Source organism: Dermacentor albipictus, chromosome 2, assembly GCF_038994185.2.
Source record: "Dermacentor albipictus isolate Rhodes 1998 colony chromosome 2, USDA_Dalb.pri_finalv2, whole genome shotgun sequence".
Classification (NCBI taxonomy): domain Eukaryota; kingdom Metazoa; phylum Arthropoda; class Arachnida; order Ixodida; family Ixodidae; genus Dermacentor; species Dermacentor albipictus.
Genome location: NC_091822.1, coordinates 21,472,908 through 21,496,012, shown reverse-complemented (window position 1 = coordinate 21,496,012; position 23,105 = coordinate 21,472,908). Strand labels below are relative to the sequence as shown.

The 23,105-nt window shown below is 45.2% G+C and overlaps 1 protein-coding gene across 4 annotated transcripts in view; it reads right to left on the bottom strand.

Moving 5' to 3' along the window:
• The window catches only part of LOC135897949 (PHD finger protein 12), a 172,957-nt gene that overhangs the window by 88,239 nt on the left and 61,613 nt on the right, over positions 1–23,105 (bottom strand). For 3 of the 4 annotated variants that reach the window (XM_065426661.1, XM_065426660.2, XM_065426659.2), the window contains exons 6-8: positions 15,528–15,570; positions 5,499–5,582; positions 2,665–2,778 (exon numbers count right to left, since the gene is read on the bottom strand). In XM_065426661.1, coding sequence (XP_065282733.1) covers positions 2,665–2,778; positions 5,499–5,582; positions 15,528–15,570 — 241 coding nt within the window. The remainder of the gene's footprint in view (positions 1–2,664; positions 2,779–5,498; positions 5,583–15,527; positions 15,571–23,105) is intronic. The other variant, XM_065426662.2, reaches the window with a different exon arrangement.

The window sequence follows — 23,105 nt, the reverse complement described above, 5'->3', positions numbered from 1 at the left end:
TTTTAGCGCGTTGTTTGACTTTTTTTTTTCGAATGTGATCTCTTTGTTTCATGTAGTTTCGTCTTGCGGTGAAAGGCACGCATCTGCAGCTGGCCTGTGACATAAAAGCGACTTTATTCAGGGTGTGTTTTGAGCTCCACCAGAAGTTAGCACATTCTCGACGCTTTTGCAAGGCTCACTATGACTTACGATGCAGTCTTAGCTTCGAATGTACGCCCGCATGTATTGATTTGGTTTGTGGTGATTAACGTTTTTAACGTTCCGAATTGTACAGTTTCTACGTTTCTTTTTCACAAGCTAATTCTGCCAACTGTGCTAATTGTACATGTACACCTTCTTTTTTTCTTTTAATGCTCACTCATATATGTGATGCATAGTTTGTGTGTTTCCATTATGTAACTCCCCCCCTTACTGTAATGCTTGAATGGGCGAAATGTAGGTATACTAATAAATAAACAAATATAAGGTTCGGTCCATTGCACAGATCTAGCACTATAGAACTGTTGTAATCAGTATATCCATCTAAATCATCCATGCATATGTTCATATCTCCCACTAATATCACCTGGCCCGATTTCTTGAACACATTATTATTGCTCTAATGCAATCAATCAATTCCTTGTTTTTATTTCTGCTATCTCTACCTGTCCATAGGTAAGCTACTCCCAGCCACGTCTTTTTGCCTTGCCACATACAGCTAATCCATTATTGCTTCTTACATGTCTCTTTCACCCTTTGCCACTTCAGACCTTGCCTAATTAGCATGCCGACGCTTCTGCATTTCCTTGACCCAGTCATTCTGTTGCACCCTTCCCATACAAAATTGTCAAAAACAGGCAGCTGCTCCAAATCTGGCAGATGCGTTTCGGTCAAGGCATGCATGCTAATCACCTCGTCATTCAACTGCATTTTAATTTCCAGGCATTTTCTTAGCATGCGACAACCCTACATGTTTATGTAACAAATTTTATCTTCTCTATTCTTATCTTTTGTGCATTTTTTCCTAACTCCTTGTGGTCCAATTATGCCGTTTACTTTAATCTTCCTTCTTTATTGCCTGGTGCCTGCCTAAAAAAGCTACAGCCCACGCCGCGAATTGACGTCCAACCGGTGCTGCTACGCTTTCACTAAAATGTATCCCATCATGCACAAAAGCACCATTGCGACCTGCTTGGTGCATTTCTCGGTTGATGTCAACGATCGTGAAATTCATTGCCTTAGCTAGCATCCAAATTTCCCTGTTTACTGCATGCACTGCCCTTTCAATTGTATACCCCTGCCTTTCAACCTCTGGCACTGTGCACACTGCGATTTGTACTTCCTTTGAAATGTTCTGCAGGTTGCCCACCCCTCTGGCTATTTGCGTTGCAAACCCTGCCCCTTGTCCTTGCTGTACGTCAATCAATCTGCCAATTATCACAACTAGGTGCCACTTCTCCATTGTGTCCCACACGTGTTCCTTGGCTTGCACTGTCATCTCCCTAATCACTTTTCTGGTAAGTGCGCTAATTTGCACTCACTCACCTGTTCTTACCCTTTCTATTATCTCCGGTTCTACTTTTTGTGTGTTTGAACCACCAACAAAAACAACTGCATGCTTTTCCTCTTCTTCGTTGCCAAAAGCTGCACCTAAGGCCGTGATGCCCTCTCCCTTCTCATCCTCACCTTTTGCTTTGTTGCCTTCCGCGGCTTGCACATCAGTAGTAGCCTCTTCTTAACTGCCACTGCTTTCCGGCGTGGTGGTTTCGGCTTTCTTACCCGCTCTCGCTTCGTTGCCAGCCCCGTTCGCAGTGCTCGCATCGAAGCATTCATCATTGCTTTGCGAAATAGTGGCCCTTAGCTTCACTTCTACATTGGCTAGATTTTCTACTTCCTTCCTCTGCTTCTGTTCATTCTACAGTTCCTTTTCTAGATTTCCAACCCGCTTAGCTAGCTTCTTCTGCTCCAGATGGTCCAGCCACAACTCTAGGACACGCATCCTACATATCAAAGCTGCACCGTTCACTTTGCGTACTGACTTAAACCGCATTTCTTCCAGTGCGTAAGATCGCTTTCACTCTGAACAACGCAAGCGTGGCTTCCTCCTAGTACCAACCGTCATATTGTACTAACAAAGCACAGTACAAATTAACCATACATGTGCAACAAGCTAGGCCAAAATTGGAGCAAGAAGCTTTAGAAACTCAAAGCATGAAAAATAATTTATAAAGATTGCTCAACTAACCTTACACTCCTAAACACAAATGAGCGACAAATCAAATAAAGGACATCACTTTGGCACACTGCTCCTGCTGCGATGAGAAGGCTCCTCCACTCGGCACGTATGCTCCCATGAGAGAGGGGATGCTGAAGTGACTGCCATCATGGCTGAACCATGATGGCAGCACCCTCTGGTAGGTATTGTAGGAAACAACGCCAACATGTGGAAAGTTGGGTGAGTTGGTGACCATCATCATATCGTGTGGGTATACCATAAATATGTTCTGGAATAAAGTAGCTGTGAGTGCAGCGGGTGTCAAGTTTTCCTGTGTTTTCTGCACTTTGTCCTGTTCAGCTTCACCCACACGGTCTATGCCAAAGGTCACTTGGAATTATCCATTGATTCATTCTATTATACTAATTAAAGTGAAGGAACAAATTCAATCTGAGAAAGGAGGCACGCACCAGAGCCCAGGGTCAGGGTCCGGTAGGGCATGGGTACCGGGCTTCCTTTGCTGCTCCCACCCACGGGGCACACCATGGCCCGGGCATGCACCTCGCTGGCCGACACCCCAGACACTGCAAGCCAAGCGCCACTGTTGCCACATGCCTGAAGGTCTGTGTGCCCATTTACTGGTATGACTAGGATCACAGACCCCCCCCCCCCACTGTTGCCCAGGCAGCTTTTTTTCCTCACTTACTTTGTGTTTGGGAGAAGACAACAAAATCTAAGACAACAGTAGGATGATCGGTAAAGTTCAGGTCAGTTGTGAAAATAAAGATATGCCCTGTTAAGTCTTCCTCTATTCTCCCAAAAATAGTACGACCTATCCTTTACCGACACATCCCTCTGAAATAAGGGGCCCACCTAAAATAAACATGGTAAGTGAAGTAGAGGTGTTCCCCTGAATGAAGGTAATCAGAGTTTTTACTACCTCTCGCATTTTATTCTTACAATCTTGCAATAATTTGATGAGATTCTGTGAGACTGTCTTGTGCAGCACTCAAATGATTCAGGAAAGGTGAGAGGCACAATTTCCAATAGTGACAGGCAAAGAAATTTGGCCTTTTGTTACAAAGTACAAGTTAATGCCTTGTTAATAACTGTTTAGGCATGGTTCAACATCTTCAGTTTTCATTTATCAAAACTATGACCTGCCATTTATGTCCAGAATGGAAGCTAAGGTTACTTGGGCTGACATTACCAATGGTTAAGCAGCATGGAAGACATGGATGAAGGGAGGACAGATGGTGATTAACAACTTCATATGCGCATGTAAGCAAATAAAGTGAAGTAAGGTTAAACCTCCATATAACGAGGTCAGCAAAGTCAGCCCTTTACTTCATTATATCGAGATCTTGCTGTATTGAAATTTTACGTTTTATCCAAATAAGTAGTCACCATCAGATTTTTATTGCATGAAAGGGGCCATAAAATTTTCCGAATTATCAGGCATATATAAAAAACAAATTTCAATGGGGAAAAAATTTGATTTTGTTGAATTTAAGATTCAGCAACCAAAGATAACATTTTATGCCCTGTCAATAATATCTTTACACTGGTAGTACAGTCGAACCCACTTATAATATTCAAGTGCCATGAAAATTCTATTGTTATAACCCATAATTGTTATAACCGGGTTGCACGAAAAAAAGAAATCAAAATGGGGGACGGTATAGCTGTTCTGAGAAAACTATAATGGCAGGGAGGCCAGTTCTTTTCCCCACCACATTCCACCATCCAGCTTCTGATTGTGTTGACCCGTTTAACTGTTTAACTCTGTTTCCTGTGCGCTGCAATCGCATGTTGTTAACAAGCCACAGCTGTCAGTGTTCAAGAATGACACTGCTATATCTTGGGGCCACCAAACAGCCGAGGCATCACTTTGGTGGCCCCAAAAAGCGCCTTTTAAAAAATGCGTGAAGGTTGCCACGGCAGCATCTCAGCTTGAGAAATCCAAACGAAACACTGGGACGAGATTGCCACAAGCATCACGTACTTCCTACTGGCTTGCACAAGAAACCTGCATGTCTGTCAGCCTTGCTTGCTTTATGTGAAGCTTTACGTGAAGCTTGGTAGGCCTGCTATATGTTCTTTGTTTTCTTTATGCACAATAAACATTGTATTGTATTGTATTGTATTGTAATGCAGACTACCTTTTCCAAGGCATCCAGGTGCTCCACATACTGAAGCGGAAAGTCCTTCGCGAAAACAAGCCCATGAGGGACTGAATCATCTACAGGACTTCCTGCAGGGACAATGATGAGGCAGCCTGCCCTAAAGTGTCAGTGCTGCCGAGGTGGCTGTCACTGTCGCTATCTGATGCAAGCACATCCACAACGATCGCCTCATCAGTTAGAAGCACTTCATTTCCAAATCTATAGCAGCGTGCTTTCTTTTCGCTGGCAACGTCATGCATTACCGAAGATCAGCGGGCAGATCAGCCATGTTCCGTTTTGGCGCTTCGACGCAACGAACAAAGACAAGCACGAGCGACTTAATCCATTACCATAATTGCATAGAATGAGGGCCCAGCCACAGGCCCAGCGAACAATCTCGGAGCAGCGCCGGCAGCATTGTCAGCACAGTTGGGTAGGTCCATTCGTGTTTCGGAGGGTGGCGGGCGATCGTGCCATGGCTCGCATTTCACTTTTTCTTTTTTCTTTTCAAGGATTTCACATTCCATTACCTTTCAGCATGGACACCCAGTAGCTAGACTTCGTTATAACAGATAATGATTATAACAGATAAGGACATTGAAGTAAGCAGGTTATTTCTCCATAGAAAACATAGAAAAGTTGATGGTGCAGCAGCTTTACATTGTTATAACCGATATATTGTTAAAGCCGGTGTCTTTATAAGTAAGTTCGACTGTACAAGGTGAAGCCTGCGAAGCATTTGCTTCCTCTCCGCCACCACAATTGATAGCGCCACTAGCAGTGGGATGACACTATCATGAAAAGTGCAGGCAGAGGGAGCGAATGCTTTGTCTGCCTCTCACTTCAATACATTTCTGAAACTCCCGATCAGTACGAAGATTATGCGATGTCCAGCAGTAGACGTGCAGAAAGAGAGCACGCCTCTTGGCTTTGCATCCGCTGCATATAACCTCCAACAGCCATGCGCTGCACCTCTGGCAAGTATTCCCTTGTCTTATGAGCAATGCAGCAATCACATTCTCTCGCACAAGATATGCTGCCACCAGTGCCACAAAGGCAGTAGTAGGCCCTTGAGATGAGAAGTTGAGGAAGTCGCCTTTTGAACATGGTGAAATCAATGACGCTATGTTGCTGCTCACCATTGACAGCAGGCAGCAGCTGCTGCAGCCTTTGCCAGGCGAGCAGGCGCATGAGCTTCTCGTCCAGCTGGCTTACTTCCCATCCTGCAATGCACATAAGCAGCGCTCTCATTGTCTGCACACAACATAGGCACTATCCATGCATGGCCTTACTGTAAAATAGATTTCAGTGCAGGTTATGAATATTGCAAGCGCTTACAGTATTACTACAGTTGTTGTGGCACACAGCTGTAGTAAATTGCATTAGAATTGAAAGTCAGCAAGTTGGTATGTATTCATCCTGAGATTTGTGCAGTGCTCGCAAAACGAGTCAAGGAAGTACGCAGGACATGTGCAGACCCACAACTAAGGTTTATTAGAAGAATATATATTGTTACGGGGATGTAGGGAGTATAGAAGATTGTATTTACAATATATATACAAAATGAGTCAGAGTAGTTAAGATGGCTGACCACCAACAACACGCAGCAGCCAGCGTCCCGCAATCTTCTTCTTCCTCTCTTCTTTCATCTTTCCGTAACAATATTTAGGCACAGGAAACATCACAAAAAGCAGAAATGCCACAAACCTTGAAATTTCTATACATGCTGGTAAGGTTCATTGTCACTCAAATGAAGACTGATGCATGCTGGCTTTCCTACGCGAATGAATACATGCATGTCTTTGAAAGGTCAAGCAGGTGAGAAAGGTGTGCCATCATCCTCCAAGCTGGTGCACAAGGCCTAAAAAGCAGTCGTACAACACGGACGTTTTTTTCCTCGCCCAAAAAACTTGCGGGGTCTGTGCAAAGACAAATAAAACTCTCCATGGCTCCGACTACTCAAAGGTGGTGACGTAAGATGTGGTATGATACACTGTCAAAATTTGTGGAATCCATGGTAGGCATTGTTTACTGAATTTGGCCGTAAAACATATACTATAGGACAAAGGTGTCCAAATGTTAGGCTCAAACAATACCAGCAAAACCATATTCCTTTGGTGCTTATTGCACTGACTATGCTTTCGTACACCAACACCAGCTTGCATGTAAACTGATTGAGGCCTTCTAAATCAGAAGGAAAGAGGACGGTTGCATTATCCAGCCATCCATTGCCATAAGTGACAATGAATACATAGTTGGGGTGTGCAACTACTAGAATTTTACCGAATCAAACAGAGATAGATAACTCGATTCGCAAACTGAAATTCAATGTTTTGACATACTCGATGCCTGTGCAGTGCCACAGGTCGCGTGCAATGTAGGGCCCTTTATGCTCAATGCAACCCCACCAGTGCTTCACTGTTCCACTTCGTTTTTGGCGCAAAAGAAACACTAAGCGTGCCGCAGATGAGCCGCCCCAGCTGACACGGTAACGGACTGCCACTGCGAAGGCTCGCCAATATCGGCCCAATGCGGGATCGCACACACACAGTGCCCAAATGCCGCACTTGGCAAAATAGTGCCGCATCAGCCATGGAAGCCGCGCAGATTGGCCTTACGATAACCTGCCTGCCATAAAGTTGGTATAGCCCTTCTGTATTTTGTAGAAAAACTGGAAAGCAAAACTTTCTATGCAATGAATAAAGGTTTGCCGCAAAACACAGGGCTCCTATGAAACTGAGAACCTCATTGGTATTCAGTATAAGGTCACTAATTCATCAGTTTCAAAGGGGGAAGAAAAACTTGATTCTATTTAACAAAATTTCTATTGATAAAGAAACTTTCCAGACCCTCACATACAAGAACTTGGCTGTAATCAGTGCTGGCATACTAATTTGCTGTTCCCTTTAATTAGAGTAGACCATACTGTACATCTTGATTTCTATGTACCTATGTTACCGAGAGCTTGCAACATTTTTGTTGAGCGATACTAGGAGGTTCCCGAGCACGTGCACCACAGTCTTTTTGATTCAATATTCAATTCGAAGTATACTATTCTGTAATCGTAAACCCCTAATACATAGTAGAACCTCGTTGATACTATCCTGTTTTGCACGATTTCTCGGCACTAACATTTATGATTGGGAACATATAAGATGACCCAACATTGTTATGCTTCTTTTTTACCAGTTAAAGGGATACAGAGTAAAAATCCAATAATATTGCGAAAGCACCACAATTTCATTCCTAAGACACAATTGCTCTTGTATATAGTCATTATTCGGATTATTTTTTAGTGGATGGCTTTATTTTTGACACTCTGTGAGCGGCCACTGGGTCTCACACAACGCGCTCCCAACAATGGGCCGGCGGATCTGACGTTACATCTACCTTCAGCAGCGACGAGGTGAACTGACCGGCTACGCACTGTTTTGTTTTCCTCGCATTGCGCCGTGCATGCTAAGTTTTAGTGGGAGTGATTTCATAAGTGGAGATTATGACTCCAGCTTCGATGAGCCGCCTACTGAATGACCGCCAACGTACGGAACGAACAGCACTCCACTGACACTCCATCAGAGGTAGCAACTCGTACTAGAGGCAGGGGGGTCAGGCGAGGGAGAAGGGGTGTTCTTTTCCGGTGGCTGCTGTTCTCCTCCTCGCCCGCCACTCCATAGAGAGTGGAGATAACCGCGGCGTCTACTACGGCGTTGGCCCCGTTAATCGCAGACGCCACAGTTTGGCAGACACTGTGGGGATGCGTTACCAGCTCCGATGTGTCTTGTGTGCGGTTTGGCACTACTTTACTGGCCTTCCCCCAGCTCCGTTGGTCTCTGGTGTTTGTGATAGCAGAGCCACACACATTCGCCTTCTCTTTTCAAACGCGCATCTGACGTCTTGTTGCTTGCCCTTCGAGAAAACAGACAGCACAGTGTCACGCTTGAGGTGCTGCCTTTTCAATGTCGCCCTGAGGCTTTGCGATCGCTCACAGTGGGCGGGAAGCAGTGAGACAGGTGTGACGCAATATTCGGTTTTGCCCGAGCCTTCAGAGGATGCCGCTAGGTGCAGTGATTTGAGAAATATTCATTAAAACAATTACTTTTCACTCATTTCTGCTCAGAAAGTGTTGTTTTGGTCACTCTCAGTGGGATAGCTGCAATTGGAGCCAGGAATTTCTCAGAAAATTTTTTTATTCTGTATCCCTTTAATACATTGCCAGAAAACACCATCTTTCAGCACCAAAGTTCAGTAGGTTGCCAAAGTGCAGCTATGTGATACATTTCCCGGTTGCTATATCCCGTGCAAACAAGAAAAGGTGCGAAGAAATTGCAATCAGGAGCACTAGGCGTCCACCACAGCAGCTTTCCTGCAGTACTCGTCTGCCCATGTCCCATGAAAATGCCAGCACGCAGTCAATTTCCTTTTCTGGTACAAGCAAATGTCAACAATTGTAGCATGTTGCATCCACAGTTATTGCTGCCAACTCCATTGCGAAAAGCATCTTCACTTATCTAGCTGTTTGATCATGTGTGTGGCGTAGTGCTGTTAAAAGTGTATCGCAGGCTTTTAATAGGCATTAACCCAAATGCACTGTTGTTCTCTGGTGCAGGTGGTGCGAAGTGAGCATTCTGTTTCATAACGCCTGCTGTCGGGCTAGTTGGTACACGATTTTTAGAAAAGGTTTTAGGCACAGAAAGATAAGGCACAGACAACAGAATAAAAGCCATGGACAGGCACACACTCGCAGCTGATTTTTTTTTTTCCAGATGCTTCACTTATATACCTTCAGGCAAGCGAACAGGAACAAACACAGGTGAGGCCACAAAAGATAGATACCAAACCTAATCATATCCTATCAGCCAGGAAACTAAAGTCATTCTCGTGAAGAAACGATGACGGAACACTGATACACTGGTCCCCAAACTTCCTGATATACACTGCCTCTGCTAGTTTCCGTGCCACCATATCCTTACTTTTTTGTAATATGCATGTGTTTTCCAGCAAAAGTTCACATGTGCACACTTTGCAGTGATATGGAAAACGCGAGCCTGTCTCATTCTTGATTGATAGAGCATGCTCTCACAGGCGATCATTTATACAACACCCAGTTTGGTCAATGCCGCAGTCTAAAGGAATCTTAGCAGAAAATTTTTTCAAGAAACACTTTATGTGGTTTTTTACACACTCAGCCATTTTTATGCAAGACAGGCATGCACAAATGCGAGGAAGTTTCCAAGGAGCCGAAAACACTACCGGTACATCAAATCTAGAAGCAGCATTCTTTCATGAATGAGAAACTCTGTGTATGTAAGGAATGACTACGGGACGCATTTTCCATTTCTTTTTGCATTCTTCTGAAGCATTGTTAGGCTCACGCCGAATCTCAGACATTTGCTGAATAGCTGACTATTGCAATTTTGGCTGTGCTTTGGATCACATGCTACGAGATTGCATTATGTGTGGTATCCAGTCAGTTTCACTCCAGGAACAGCTACTGGAATAACTGGAATTAATGCTAGATGCTGAAGCGATGGCCCTTGCCGCTGCGGCTGCGGCTAATGATGTAAAAAAACATGATAGGACTGGCAACGACACCCGCGTTAAAAGTTCAGGCATACACAGAAAAAAACACTGCAAAGCGAAAGGAGGGGTGCCGCACGTCAAGTATGCGCAAGGTGCGGAAGTACAAAACATAATGACATCTGTTTCACCTGGTCTAACATTCATTGTTACCACTGTGGACGATGTGGTCACCTTGCAAGGAAATGTGGAAGCCACGGAGCTCGAGAACAAGGCACAGCAAGGACAGCACAAACTGATACACTCTTTAAGACAGATGCCTCAGCAGTCAAGGAGCACGAAGCAGTGCACATTTGGACTTCAGTATCAGAATGTAAAAGCTGTCTCCAACCGTCGATTCACCGAACATTCGCTTGGTGCGGTGTGCAACTGACCATGGAAGTCTATACTCGGTCACCTGTTTGTGTCATCCCACATCAACTGTATGAAAAGCACCGCGACCAATGGCCGAAACTGAAACCATCCAGGCTGAAATTATCCTGCTACACGGGACGCCTTCCAGTACTTGGGGAGCTTGCGCTCCAGGTTGTGGGGTCAGATGTGGGGTCTGATGTGGGATTCTCACACCGTACTATTGGGACAAAGGAACGACAACACAGTAGTGCAAACAATCACAAAGGCATTTATTGCACCTTTCATACATCAATGCCTGCTAGCCGAGTCGCTATCCACAAAACATGCCGATGGGCGCGCGACAAATCTAGAAGTCCGACTCACCGCGTCCTCGCGAGCGAATATATTCGCCCCATGCTGGATCCCAACGCCTGGTCGTTCGCGTGTATGGTCACGCGAATCGTGGCGCGTTCGAAGGCGGCCACGCGAGGCGGTCTCGCAGATGCATCGGTCGCCGCGCGCGCGGAATGTCCGTGCTGTTCGGCGACCTGCCGGGGAAGAGGGTTGCTGCACGTGCGGCACGTCCGTCCCGCTTCCTGTCTCGAAGCCAAGAGAGAGCGCCTTGTCTCTCCCGCACCCAAGTAACCCCGCAGCAGCGCAACACTAGCGCCATCTCTCAAACCGCGCTGACGTCACGCAGGCCACGCGGCGAAGCGGGACCACAGGAGACGCGCTATGCGGGAAAAACATCAGGGGAGGCGCGAGGGTCGCGCATCCCCACAAGGTTTGTCATAAAGGGGTGACAGTGGAGTGTGCACTGAGTGTGTTGGACTGTACGGGACCAAGCCTCTGGGGTCGCAATTTAATCTAGCTGCTGAACGATGCAGAAACTCCTGTGGTTCGTTTGTCCAAGACTCGGCATCAACGAAGGGACCAAGCAAATCCACCATGAACAGTACACTCAACCACTACGTCAACATGTTTTCTGAGGAACTGGGCCTAATCAGGGGTCCTCCAGCCAGCCTGCACCTAAAGGAAGGCGCCGTACCCAAGTTCTGTAAGGCTAGACCCATCTCACATGCGCTATGTGAGTGCGTGTCACCACCTTTGGTATCCCTGGGCACGCTGTCGCTTGTGGCGCACTTTGAATGGGCAACGACCATAGTTGTAGTGCTTAAAAAAGACGGCGCAGTGAGAATCTGCGGCAATTTCAAGGCCACAGTAAATCCAGTGTGTGCAACTGAGCAATACCTATTGCCAATCATTGCTAATATGTTTGCCCAACTGCATGATGGGGACTACTTCAGCACTCTGGATTAACGGGATGCATACAATCAAATGGCGCTCGATGATCACGCAAAGAAAGTTTGCATCATTAATATGCCAAAAGGGCTATTTTGCTAGAACAGACTTCCTTTCAGAACAGCCTCCGCGTCTGCAATATTCCAAAGAAAAATGGATGAGGTATTGGCCAACCTTCCAGGAGCACAGGCTTATCTTGACGATGTACTCATTTCTAAAACACCGAGTGACGGCAGCAAAAAGCTGAAAAATGCCACAGAGCACTTCTGAGAGCGCAGTGTAAAGTTAGGGTACAAGTGTAACTTGTACAGCTAAGCGGTTACTCATCTTGGACATCGCATCGATTGTGATGGACTTCATCAGAGAGAGAAAATCGACGCTATCATACAGTCCCTGTAATGTCAGCCAGCTAGGTGTGTTTTTGGTAATGATTAATTTTTAAGCAAGGTTTCTGCCAAACATGTCAACCACACTTTGTGCATTGCATCAGTGGCATGAAAGGAATGCACGTTGGTGAAGGAAACAGCCTCAAGAGCTCGCGTTTAACCTTGTCAAGCAAAGCCTTAAACAGCCAAGATTCTCGTTCGTTTCAACCTTTCGAAGGAACTTAATTATGAATCTGACACATCTCCATACTGTGTGGGAGCTGTATTCTTTCACACGACTGGTAACGTTCACAGGCCCATTGGTTTCCGCTCGCAAACACTAACGCAGGTGGAGCGCAACTATTCGCAGCTCGAGCAAGAGGCACACATGGTATTCGGTGCCACGAAATTCTGCGACTACCTTCTAGGTCGAGAATTTACCTTGGTGACTAATCCCCAGCCGATGCTGGGCCTGCTGCGATCAGACAAGCGAACGCCCATGATGGCCGCCGCACAGATACAACGTTTGTCGCTCCACCTGGGGGCCAACCGATACCGGCTACAGTACTCACCAGGATGACAGATGCTGAACTCTGATGCCCTGAGCCGACTTCTGCAGCGAGGTCCGGAGTCTAAAGACGACAGTGAGCCGCCCGAATATGTGCTGTCGCTAAACCAGCTGAACAATGGTGCCACAACAACGCGTGAGCTGAAGGCATTAACGACTTTTGACTCGGTCCTGGTTAAGGTCAAGCGGTGCATTCTGTATGGGTGGCCCAGAAATGCAAAAGGAATGGCGCAGCCTATATTGCCATTTTTTTACCATAAGCTCAAACTATTTGTAGCATATGAACTGGTATACTGGGGCAACAGGGTCATACCAACCAAAGCTAGAGAGCGAGTGCTTCATTTTCTACATGAGACACACCAGAGTTCACCGGCAATGATATCAGTTGCGCATTCTTTGTTCTGGTAGCCAGGCCTATATAGAAATATTGAAAAGGTGTCTGCTCAGTGCCAGATCTGTGAGCAAAATCTGCCGATGCCAACCACAGCACATGTCGTTAACTGGCCTGAAACAGGTGAAAAGTGGTCCCGTGTTCACAGCGACTACACGGGCCCCTATTTGTGGCAAAATGATACTCATAGAAGTCGATGCACACACGAAGTGGCCCGAAGCAATACCTTTGTTTCATGCATCAACGGAGACTATCATTAACTGTTTGCATGGCATTTTTAGCAGGTTTGGAATACCCTGCATGATCGTTTCTGACAACGGGACCATGCCAGTCAAGACTCTGCGTTGTTCTTGGAAAACAACACAGTACACCTTCGATGCGCTCCATACCATCCCCAGTCTAATGGTGCAGTGGAAAAAGCAATTTCCGGAGAACTTTTTAACTTCCAGAGAATTCCGTGAAGATCGAGTAAATCTCCAAAAGGAGCTCCTTTTGAGTTATCAAATGCGCACACGCTTAGACACATGCGTTCCTCCAGCGCTTCCAGGCCCAACAAAGAACTAAGAGGACTGGCTGCCACTACATGGAAGCAATGTGTATGCCCACAACTATGGTGCAAGGAGCAAGTGGATGCCCGGCCATGTGAAAACGACGTATGGGATGAAAATGGTGACCACGGAAACATTGGACGGAGTCGTTGAGCGGCACATAGACCAGGTTTGCCCGCAACAGAGGGATAAGCCGCCAGTAACTACAACCGCCACACATCGCAGTTGGCTTAACCAAGCAACACCCCTACAGCATCCAGAACTAGTGAGCCCAGATGAAGGCATGTCTGCTTAGCGCATCACAAACGGTGCCTGTTCCCCAAATCTTGCGGCACCAGGGAGTCCAGTGGCCCCGTTGAATACCGGTGTCGCCGAACAAACCTGAGGTGCTCACCAAGAGAACACAAGCCAGTGCAATGCTTTCATTTCTAAGAAGGAAGGGATGCTACAGCTGCATGTGTTTTTTGAAGTGCATGCACCTTTTATCGCCTCATTCATCTGGCAATCCTTCAGCGCATCGGACTATCGCTACTAACATGTGCTCCTTCCTATCTTCCTGCCACTCAGCTACTTATAAATACATGCTACACCTTTGAATAAACATTCATTTTGTTCTACTGACTACGCTGATGCTTCGTTGATCTGGCGTCACTGCGAGCACACCATGGCTATGCTACAGGTTGTTTTTTACTTTGAACGTTTGTCACTCACTCTTTGCAGCAACGTTGTTACACATTGCGACCAAGGTTTCAGAAGTGAGGCATTTCCGATATGATGGAGTTGGGCGCAGTTGACATTTTGAAACATTCGAAATGTATTAGAAAAATATTCATATTTGCAAATAGTGACTGTTCGATTCAAAGACCAAATCAAAGAGGACACTACAGTCTACACTCGTTACAACGGACCCATGTACAAAAGACTTTCGGATGTAACGAGCCATATTTCAGCCGTAATTTGTTCTACCTATTTTATTTATGTAACGAAGTTCACTTTTAACAGACTGCGCTACAATCAACTATCAGCTACAGCGGATGAAAATAGCAGCAATTTTTTTTTAAATCGGCCGTATAAAATGGACTTTTGCCATGCCAAAACAGGCTGATGACTGACTTGCAAGGGTAAGCCGACGATTGCGACTCAATACCACATGAGTCGCATGCAAGAGGGAGGAAGGCAGGGCGCTAGCACGCCGTATTCTTTCGCATGCGAGGCCTGGGGGGGAGGGGAGGAGGCGAGGAAGAGGGGGTTCTACTCCTGCGGCTTCTGCTTACAGCACGTCCACTGTATCTTGAAAGTGATCTGCAGTGCGGCAGATGTGCATGCACCGGGTGCCGGTAGCTTCGTATGTTGTGTGCATTCAACGATTAGTTTGCGTTGTCTCTCGCTTCAACGCGATGGTCAATTTGCTAGCTGCTGCTGCCGCGCTTCCTCACTCCTATGTTTTGACAGTGACTTTCTGCGGTCATCGAGCGAGATCTGTTCATGTTTACGTGTGCGCGCGTGACACTGTGCTTGTTAATTTAGTTAGCAAGTGAATGTTTACAACTTCATACGGCCGATAACATTACTATCCCTACTTAGCATAGCTGTCTACTAATTTGCTATCGCAACTGATGCTTCGCCTTTTGGGCGAAACTGCTACATTTTTTTGTTTGTATGTTTCTTCATTTGGACACTGGTCACTTATTCTTTGTATTAAAGTTGTTACACATTGTGACCAAATCAGAATGAGGCGTTTCAGATATTAGAGACATATTTTGTCGGATTATCAGGGTGCGTTGTAATGAAAGTAGACTGTATTCGGTTCGTTATTTGAAAGTTTCGAATATTCGCACACCCCTAGTATTTGCTGAAAAAGCAAGCCTTCATTCACTTGTGATGAGTAAAGGGCTCAAAATGTCATTTCTCCGTAAACCCCAAAGACTGACCTGCCAAATCCAGGTGGCCTGAAGCCTCCCAAAGACACTGTCAATGGCTACAGGTTCATTCAGTGAATTAGATACTGTGCATTTCCTTGTTCCACTTTCATGCAGGTCACTGACATCAATAAAGAGTAGCAAGGATGATTATCCCCAACCTACCTTCAGGGCCTTTCTCTTCGTCTTGTGCATCCATGGCCAAGCCCTGCGCACCAAGGTTTCCTTTTACAATACTTTGCATCAAAAGATACCCATGTACTGTGATCCCAGAGCTCATGATTACAGCATAAAACATTAAGAGCAGCCTCACAACTGATAGGCAGCATAAACCCATGTGGTCAAGCGAGGTGTGCATCCGATTCACAGTGCATTGAAGAGTAGATGAATATAACTATTTAATTGGGGAAACTTGCTCACAGGAAGTGAAGCAGTCCGCCATTTGAATATCAACAATAGCAAGGAGCACAGTCAGCAGCTGCTGAATCTAACCACACAGCTCACTGACACGTGTATCCCAAACCAATTGCTGGTGCCCATCCAGACTCTAGGTTGTACAACACCATTCATGTTGTGCATGCAATCTGATTAGATGTGCCTGCCTGGCTATCGAATTGGTGTCAACATTTGTTAAGCTTGGATAGTGTAAGTGCACCTTATGCAAGGGTGATAAAGCAATAACAGTGATTAATGGCTAAGGCAGTCACCGGGAAAATGTAAACAATGCACATGTGGCAATGTGCAGAACGTGTCCTTATATTTGCTACTACTCAGTTTTGCCAGCAAAGATATCAGTGCAAGCAGCGCACATGTCCTGATGCAGTACGCTGAAAGCTGCTCACCTGACTTAGCACCTCGACTACAGCCAAAAAAATCACAAGCTGTTTGACTGTTCAGGGTAGGACGACACTCCTGAATGGTGAAACAGCCTGTGAGAGAGTCATCATATAGGTTACTCCACTCGAAGCGGAAAATCACAACTTTAATCCACTGCTGAAACAGTTTCCTTTTTTATGATTCCCCAATGGGATTTCTTTCTTGGGATACTGAGCCACGAAAAAGATAAAAGGGCTCCAAGCTGCAAATGGCCTACAGTTAGGATGCTGTGCAAGCCTAGGACCTTGCCATTGAAATGAGGACAGCATATTACGTTCAGAGTCAAAGAAAGTACTGGTTTGGCTGAGATTTGACTTCAATGTGCCTCAATTTCATTAAATTCCTGTTCAGGGTTAAGAAACAAACTGTTCCTTCTATGCGTATGACACAGGAAGATTTTGATATTGCCTGATATATTGTAAATTTTCCAGATTTCATTCAATAATGTCAAGAAGCAGAAGTGACGAACATTTTAGCCCCAATAACTGCTTAATGCTGCTCAAATTATATGCCATGCTGTCCCTGAAACAGGCTACCCTGAGCAAATGACATCTGCCAACACCACAATATCAGCCACACAGTGCCAACATTTTCGAGCAATAACTTTGGCAAGACATGGCACTGGACTTGTCGGCCAACAGCATTCCTGGTACCATGCACAGATAGCGAGCTTGGCACAACAACAGAAACGTTAGCTGCCAATTGCGCCAATACATTCGGTGCCGAGTCGCTCAAAATCTTGTGAAAGTGTTAGTACCTCTGCAAGTTATTGGCCGAGAATACCACTCAAGATTGCCGTTGAGCACAAAATTATCCAACAGCAACTTTGGCAAACGTGGGCTTTGTCAAAATTTTGTGATTGTGGTGATGCTGCATCTGATGGCTCTGGTGGTAGGCTGTTGCCAATGCCATGAACGCGGTTTTGGTTCATATCCGATTGCAATGCACAGGCAATTTTCAGACTCATTTTCTATGAATAGAGGTGCATGTTAGATTTCAGTAAATACGCTAGATAAAATGTGATGCACTTCGAAGAGCAAACTGTCACAGTTTGCAGGCTTTCTGCATCTCTTGTTCTCACGACATTCTGCGTCACAGCCGCAACACTGGTTTCTCAGACATTGCAGGCATGCTTTTCAGGTTACTACAAAGGTTAGCACATTCCATCCGTGCCATCTGAGGATGGGGCAGAAGTGTGTTGTGCCAAACTGCAGCAGTGGCTACGAATTTTGCAAGGAAAAGGTTCCTATAGGAACCTTGAAGGTTCTTATAGTGACATGGTACGCTTGCAAGCCGGGGTCATGCAATCCCAAGGAAACATCAAGAGCTGATATCCCACAACTATGTTTGCGAGAAACACTTCTCAAAGAGCAACATAGAGAGATGGCAGTACCATGGCAAACTCAGAGGCGAACTCTTTCTTGACAAGCTGAAAGGGCTCTTTTGTTGCCAGATGCCGTGCTGTCAATATTTCCATGCTGTGCCAGCTATTTGTCTTTTGTTCACAAAAAAAAAAAACAAGAAAGAATGCCAACTGAATGCAATGTAAGGTGCGTGCTAAGACATTGGTGGATGAAAGCATGCACAATGCTTGCAATGATAAGCAAGATCTTTAAAGTTTGTGGTAAGTATATGGACTGTAGTGATTGAACCACTGGTTAAAAATTTATGGAAGCAAGCTTCGGTATCTGCAAAAGCCATGATACAAGACATTGTGCCTGTAGTTCTGGTAACGCTGACGTGGATATACGAAACAAGCCATTGAAGTTCATTTCACCTCAAGTGTGCTGAATTGCTCTGTGAATAACACACTTCTTTTGTAAATCTTTCGAGGTACTTGGAGCCAGCCAGGATGTGCAAGGAACGAGTGCACCCATTCACGCATAAATGCAGCGGATGGCCCCTGGATGGCTTTGCAGTGGCCGCGAAGCAGAGAGCACGCTGCACGTGCCTTGCCCTCCACCGTGACTTTATTTGGATGCCAGAGCTAGCGCTGTTCTACCTCCTAAAAAAATTATTGCCCCGTGGCTACGAGCATGAAGCAGAGAGCTGAACCTCACAGCGCACTTGAGAACACTGTAGCATTAAGCTCCAGCTTTCACGCTCTAAAATTTAGCGATTTGGTTGGTACCACCCAATCTGCACATCTAGGTGGAGCGATGAAATGAGGAAATTCACAGGCACTGGTTGAAATCGGTTGGCGCAAGACAGGGGTAATTGGAGATCGCAGGGAGAACCCTTCGTTCTGCAGTGGACATAAAATAGGCTGATGATGATCATGATTACTCTGTACATCCACTTGGTGCACAAACCAGAAAGAATAACAGATTAGCACAATGGAGACAAGAAGTGGTTACAAGCACACAAACTGGATGTTTAGTTACAGCAAACACATGTTGGGCCTCAAGACAAGGAGAGCTGAGAGAAGGACCCAGATGTGGGACACTTGGGACAGCTTTTGGAGCAATTTTGGGATAAAAAAAACCTTGGTATTGGAGCAGGCTGTGTGAAAAAAGACATTTATGGGCACCAAATTTTAAATCTGGAGCAGCTTATTTGAGCAGAGCACTCCAAACCTGGAGCAGTTAAAAGAAATACCCTAAGTGATCATAATTTTACTCTAGTCCTTCCCTTCTGCACTACGTCCCGGAGTCATAGATTCAGACTACATGAAAGACTGCCGTGTTCTACTTTCATAGTTTACCAGGTACAGTGAAGTCCTTATAATTCTAGCTCCCACAGTTCAATCTAACAGATAAGTTGGGCAGAATTTCGGTCTCATCATGGCACCATACATTTAAATTGAGAAAAGCTCTTGGTATTCGAACACATCAAGGCGTGAAAAGGTTATTTCAAGCATAATTCCTGTTTCTGCCTGCTGCTTATCATGAAAGTATGATGCCCGATCACAAATAGAAATTCCAGTCAAACATTTAGAGCAGGTTATCACGGTTTTACTTTTTTTTTACACACAATAATTGGGGTCCTTGGAGTAGATCTGGTGCATGACAGAAGAATTTCTGTATATTGGTGAGGGCAATGGGGTGCTGACCAATGGGGCAACGAGCAGCTGCCATAAGGTGCCTGTCTTTGGTCGGCGTCACATGCGTGCTGGCGAACAGGGCCGCTAACAGCAGTGACAAAAGCACCGGCAGGTGAAGGCATACAGGGTGCTTTCAGTGAATTCGCACTGCAGTTTTCAAGGATCGACGTACCAGAAAATGCATTTTCTTGCGCCTACTTTTGAGAATGGTCACTGCTTATATGAGGCTGGTCACATTCTCGGCACCAGGTAGTACATTAAGTACTACCCAATGGAAATGCACCCCGCAAACAAAGCTCACCACAGCACGCTAAGATGTGGAACTTCAGCAGTTATACTCCAGATGTTACTCTGCCGTGCATGTTGAACTTGTCACATATTTATTTATGTAGACTGGCAAAGCAGCCCAAAAATTATGGACAGAAAAGGGAGAAGATAACCCACCTGCCGTAAAGTTGGGACAACCCTTTATATTTTAGAGAAAAACTGGAAGGAATACTCTTTATGCACTAAATATCGGATTGCCACAAAACACAGGTTCACTATTAAACTGAGAACCTTTGGTATTCAGTACAAATGACTGCCACTATTCATTAGTTTCAGAGGAAAAAAAGACAAAAAGAACTTGATTCTGTTCCAGAGAAATTCTAGTGATAAAGAAACACATTTTCCAGACCTTCATATACTAGAACTGAGCTTTAATCAGCGATGGCATAGTAATTTAGTGTTCCTCTTAATAAGAGTACACCATACTATATACCCTGATTTTTATGTATGTAAGTCATTGATGGCGTGCTACATATTCGTTATGTAAAGCTAGGAGACTCCCAAGCATGTGCCCAAAATTTGTAAGAATTATATTTCGTGAAAAATTTTCTAATATGCTATATTCGATTCGATATTTGGCTTTCTTTCTTGATTTAATTAGAAATCTACTATGCATATTTGGTATTTGCACACCCCCAGTTATCCCCCATGAATGCAGCAGAACGCAAACTGATATGGTGCGATACTCGAAGACAGCGGCGACTTCGAATATTTTGAGGATGAATTCAGGTTATTTAGCTACACCAAGCGACAACATTCTGTGGCAGTGCAGTCAACGCTAGGAAGCCAAAGCACACTTCTTATACTGCACATCTGCATGTAGTCTGCAAATGTAAGGAATTGGAAGCTGTGTAGCGTAAAACTAAATTTACCAGTTATTATTTTGACGTAACAGCTCTGCGGGAACCCACAAGGTGGAGAGAAGTAATTAAAACGATGAAACCCATATGGGTTCTTTGAAAGAGAAAACCGTATGGGTTTCCTTTGTAGCACTTCCTCTGATTGGGTGGATGTCTCATTTTCGCTTCAATTACTATATTAAAGCACAGCTCTTAGGCACCCGTTCCTGCAGAAAGCGTCGGCATTGTCTCTCACAACCGAGCACAGTGAAAGAATGTGAAGCACAGCGAGATATAAAACATGGTGACAGCGAAGAGAGTACAAGGAGGAAAGCAGAGGCGGAGGGGAACAGTGGAACCATGAGGCAGAAAGCGAAGGAGGAGGGTATGGAGAAAGCATGAGAATAAAAGCATAGTGCCGTGCAAGATGGGCTTTGCAGCAACGATGGCTACGAGACAGTACCAGAGTAACACATGTCGTCTGCGTGGAAACAAAGCGCTAGATTAGCGGAGGTCTGTTTATGTTGGCTGCTGTGAACTGCACCTACGCGTCACCCACACGATGCCTCTCATGATCTCTCGATTAGCGAGGCAGTCGCGCTACACTTCGCTCCATTTGCAGCATGCCACATGAGACAGACTGTCTGCATCAGCCAATAGATCGCAAAATGAAAACACGTATAGAGCTGCACTCAAATTTTGCATTAAGAAGTATCGTAATCGTTGTCCAAGGTAAACATTCTTTCTGTTCAAGATTTATTTGATAACAAATAAAAACCTTGCTTAGGAAAAGAATTTCTGTTTCTTGCTGTTCCTATTTTCTGCTTTCTGGTGTCCATGCCTGGTTTTCCTGGTTTTGTTACTGGGTTGCGGGAAGTGCGAGTTAAAACGCTGAACTGGATTCATCAGGAGCAAAAGAAGGCAGTGGTGTGTTGAGGAGCGCTTGGTTGGGTTGCATATGATCACGAAAAAAGCTGTGTTTTGTGAAGCTGGCACCACCCGTGAAAGTATGTAGCTGGTCTGATGCGTAGGCGATGCAATATTTGGTAATCCAAAGGAGCATGGAAAGCTGTTTTATTGAAGCAAGCATTTCTATTGCGAAAAGCCATAGACCTTCCAGGATCTGAGCCATCAACCTGTCTGTGTACGAGTCTACCAGGTGTGGAAGCCCAACTGCGTACTTAGAAGCAATACACAAGAAACCGGGTGTATCAATAATTCCATGGCATAGAGTCCACATTATAGGTTGCTAACTACCGCAGATATATTGATAGACATATTGAGATATATCGATAGATTGATAACTGCCGCAGATACTTTCATAAGAGTTTGCATGCAGCAGTGTAGCACATCAGCACCTGTGGATGAAAGGATTCCTGGCACTTTGCATGAAATCTCATGAAAGTTATTGTATCTCCTAATGTGAACAACCAAGAACACTGATGCTATATGGAATAGAATTTGTGAAATGGGTCGTTTCCTTTAAGTAGGATTTCTGATGGCCCAGATCATGGAAGGTCCATGGCTTCTCGCAATAAAAATGCTTGATTCAATAAAACAGCTTTCTACGCTTCTTTGGATTACCAAATATTGCATCGCTTGCCGATGATAATGATGATGATTCACGAGGTTTATTGGCGCAAGGGCCAGATGTGGCCAAAGAGCACCAAGGCTATGATAATGGCTTGCCAATGGTACATGAATAGCGCATTATGAGGCGTGGATAAAACACTAGATGTGGCATGGGTGTAAAAGGGCCTAATAACTGTCACTGTAAATGGCAAAAAACATAGGTACTAAAATAATGACACTAATTATTTAGGGATGTGGGTATTGGAATTGTAGGATGAAGAGTGAAAATGTACTACAAAGGGGGGACAGACTCAGATAGGTCAATAGCAGTAGTGCAACTGCCTTCACCAAAGCCCTTAGAATGTAAGAGCCTGGAGGCATGCGCTATACTAAATGCTACCAACATAGCAGCAGCCTCTCAGGAGAGACAGTGCTACAAATTACTTGGGCTGATGATATTGTTATGCGTATAAAACTATTTACAATATATTTACAAAGAGCAAACGTTCGTAGACAGATGAGAGCCCAGCCAGGCTGTGCCCACTTTTCGTCGCCTTCAGGCCTGTTGTCGTTCTCTTCTTCGCCTCATTGTGACACGACCTCCGGCGGAAAAAGCACCGTCCCAGTGCCTCAAACAGGACCGTCAAGAAGAGCGTGGTAAGGTTTTAGCCGTGCGACATAAACGACATCAGGTGAGGCGAGGCCAGATGACATGGTAGAGTTGACAGGGACAATCCCATAGGTGATATCGGTCACCTTACATAAGATGCGGTAATGGTCCTTGAAGCAAGGAAGGAGTTTCTCCGAGAGCCCCACTCGACGAGAAGGGGACCAAAGTAGCACAAGGTAACCTGGTGAAAAGTGTACATCATGGTGCCGCTGATTGTAAATGCACTTTTGGTTTTCTTGTGATGCCAACAAACGATTACGGGCAAGCTGCCTCGCGTGGTCGGCATGGGCAATGGCGTCGCGGGCTTACTCACTCCTTGAGAAATGAAGCGTCCAAGGGCAATGCAGGATTGCGACCAAACAACACGTAAAACAGCGAATAACCGGCACTTCGGTGGCGTGAAGAAATGTAAGTGA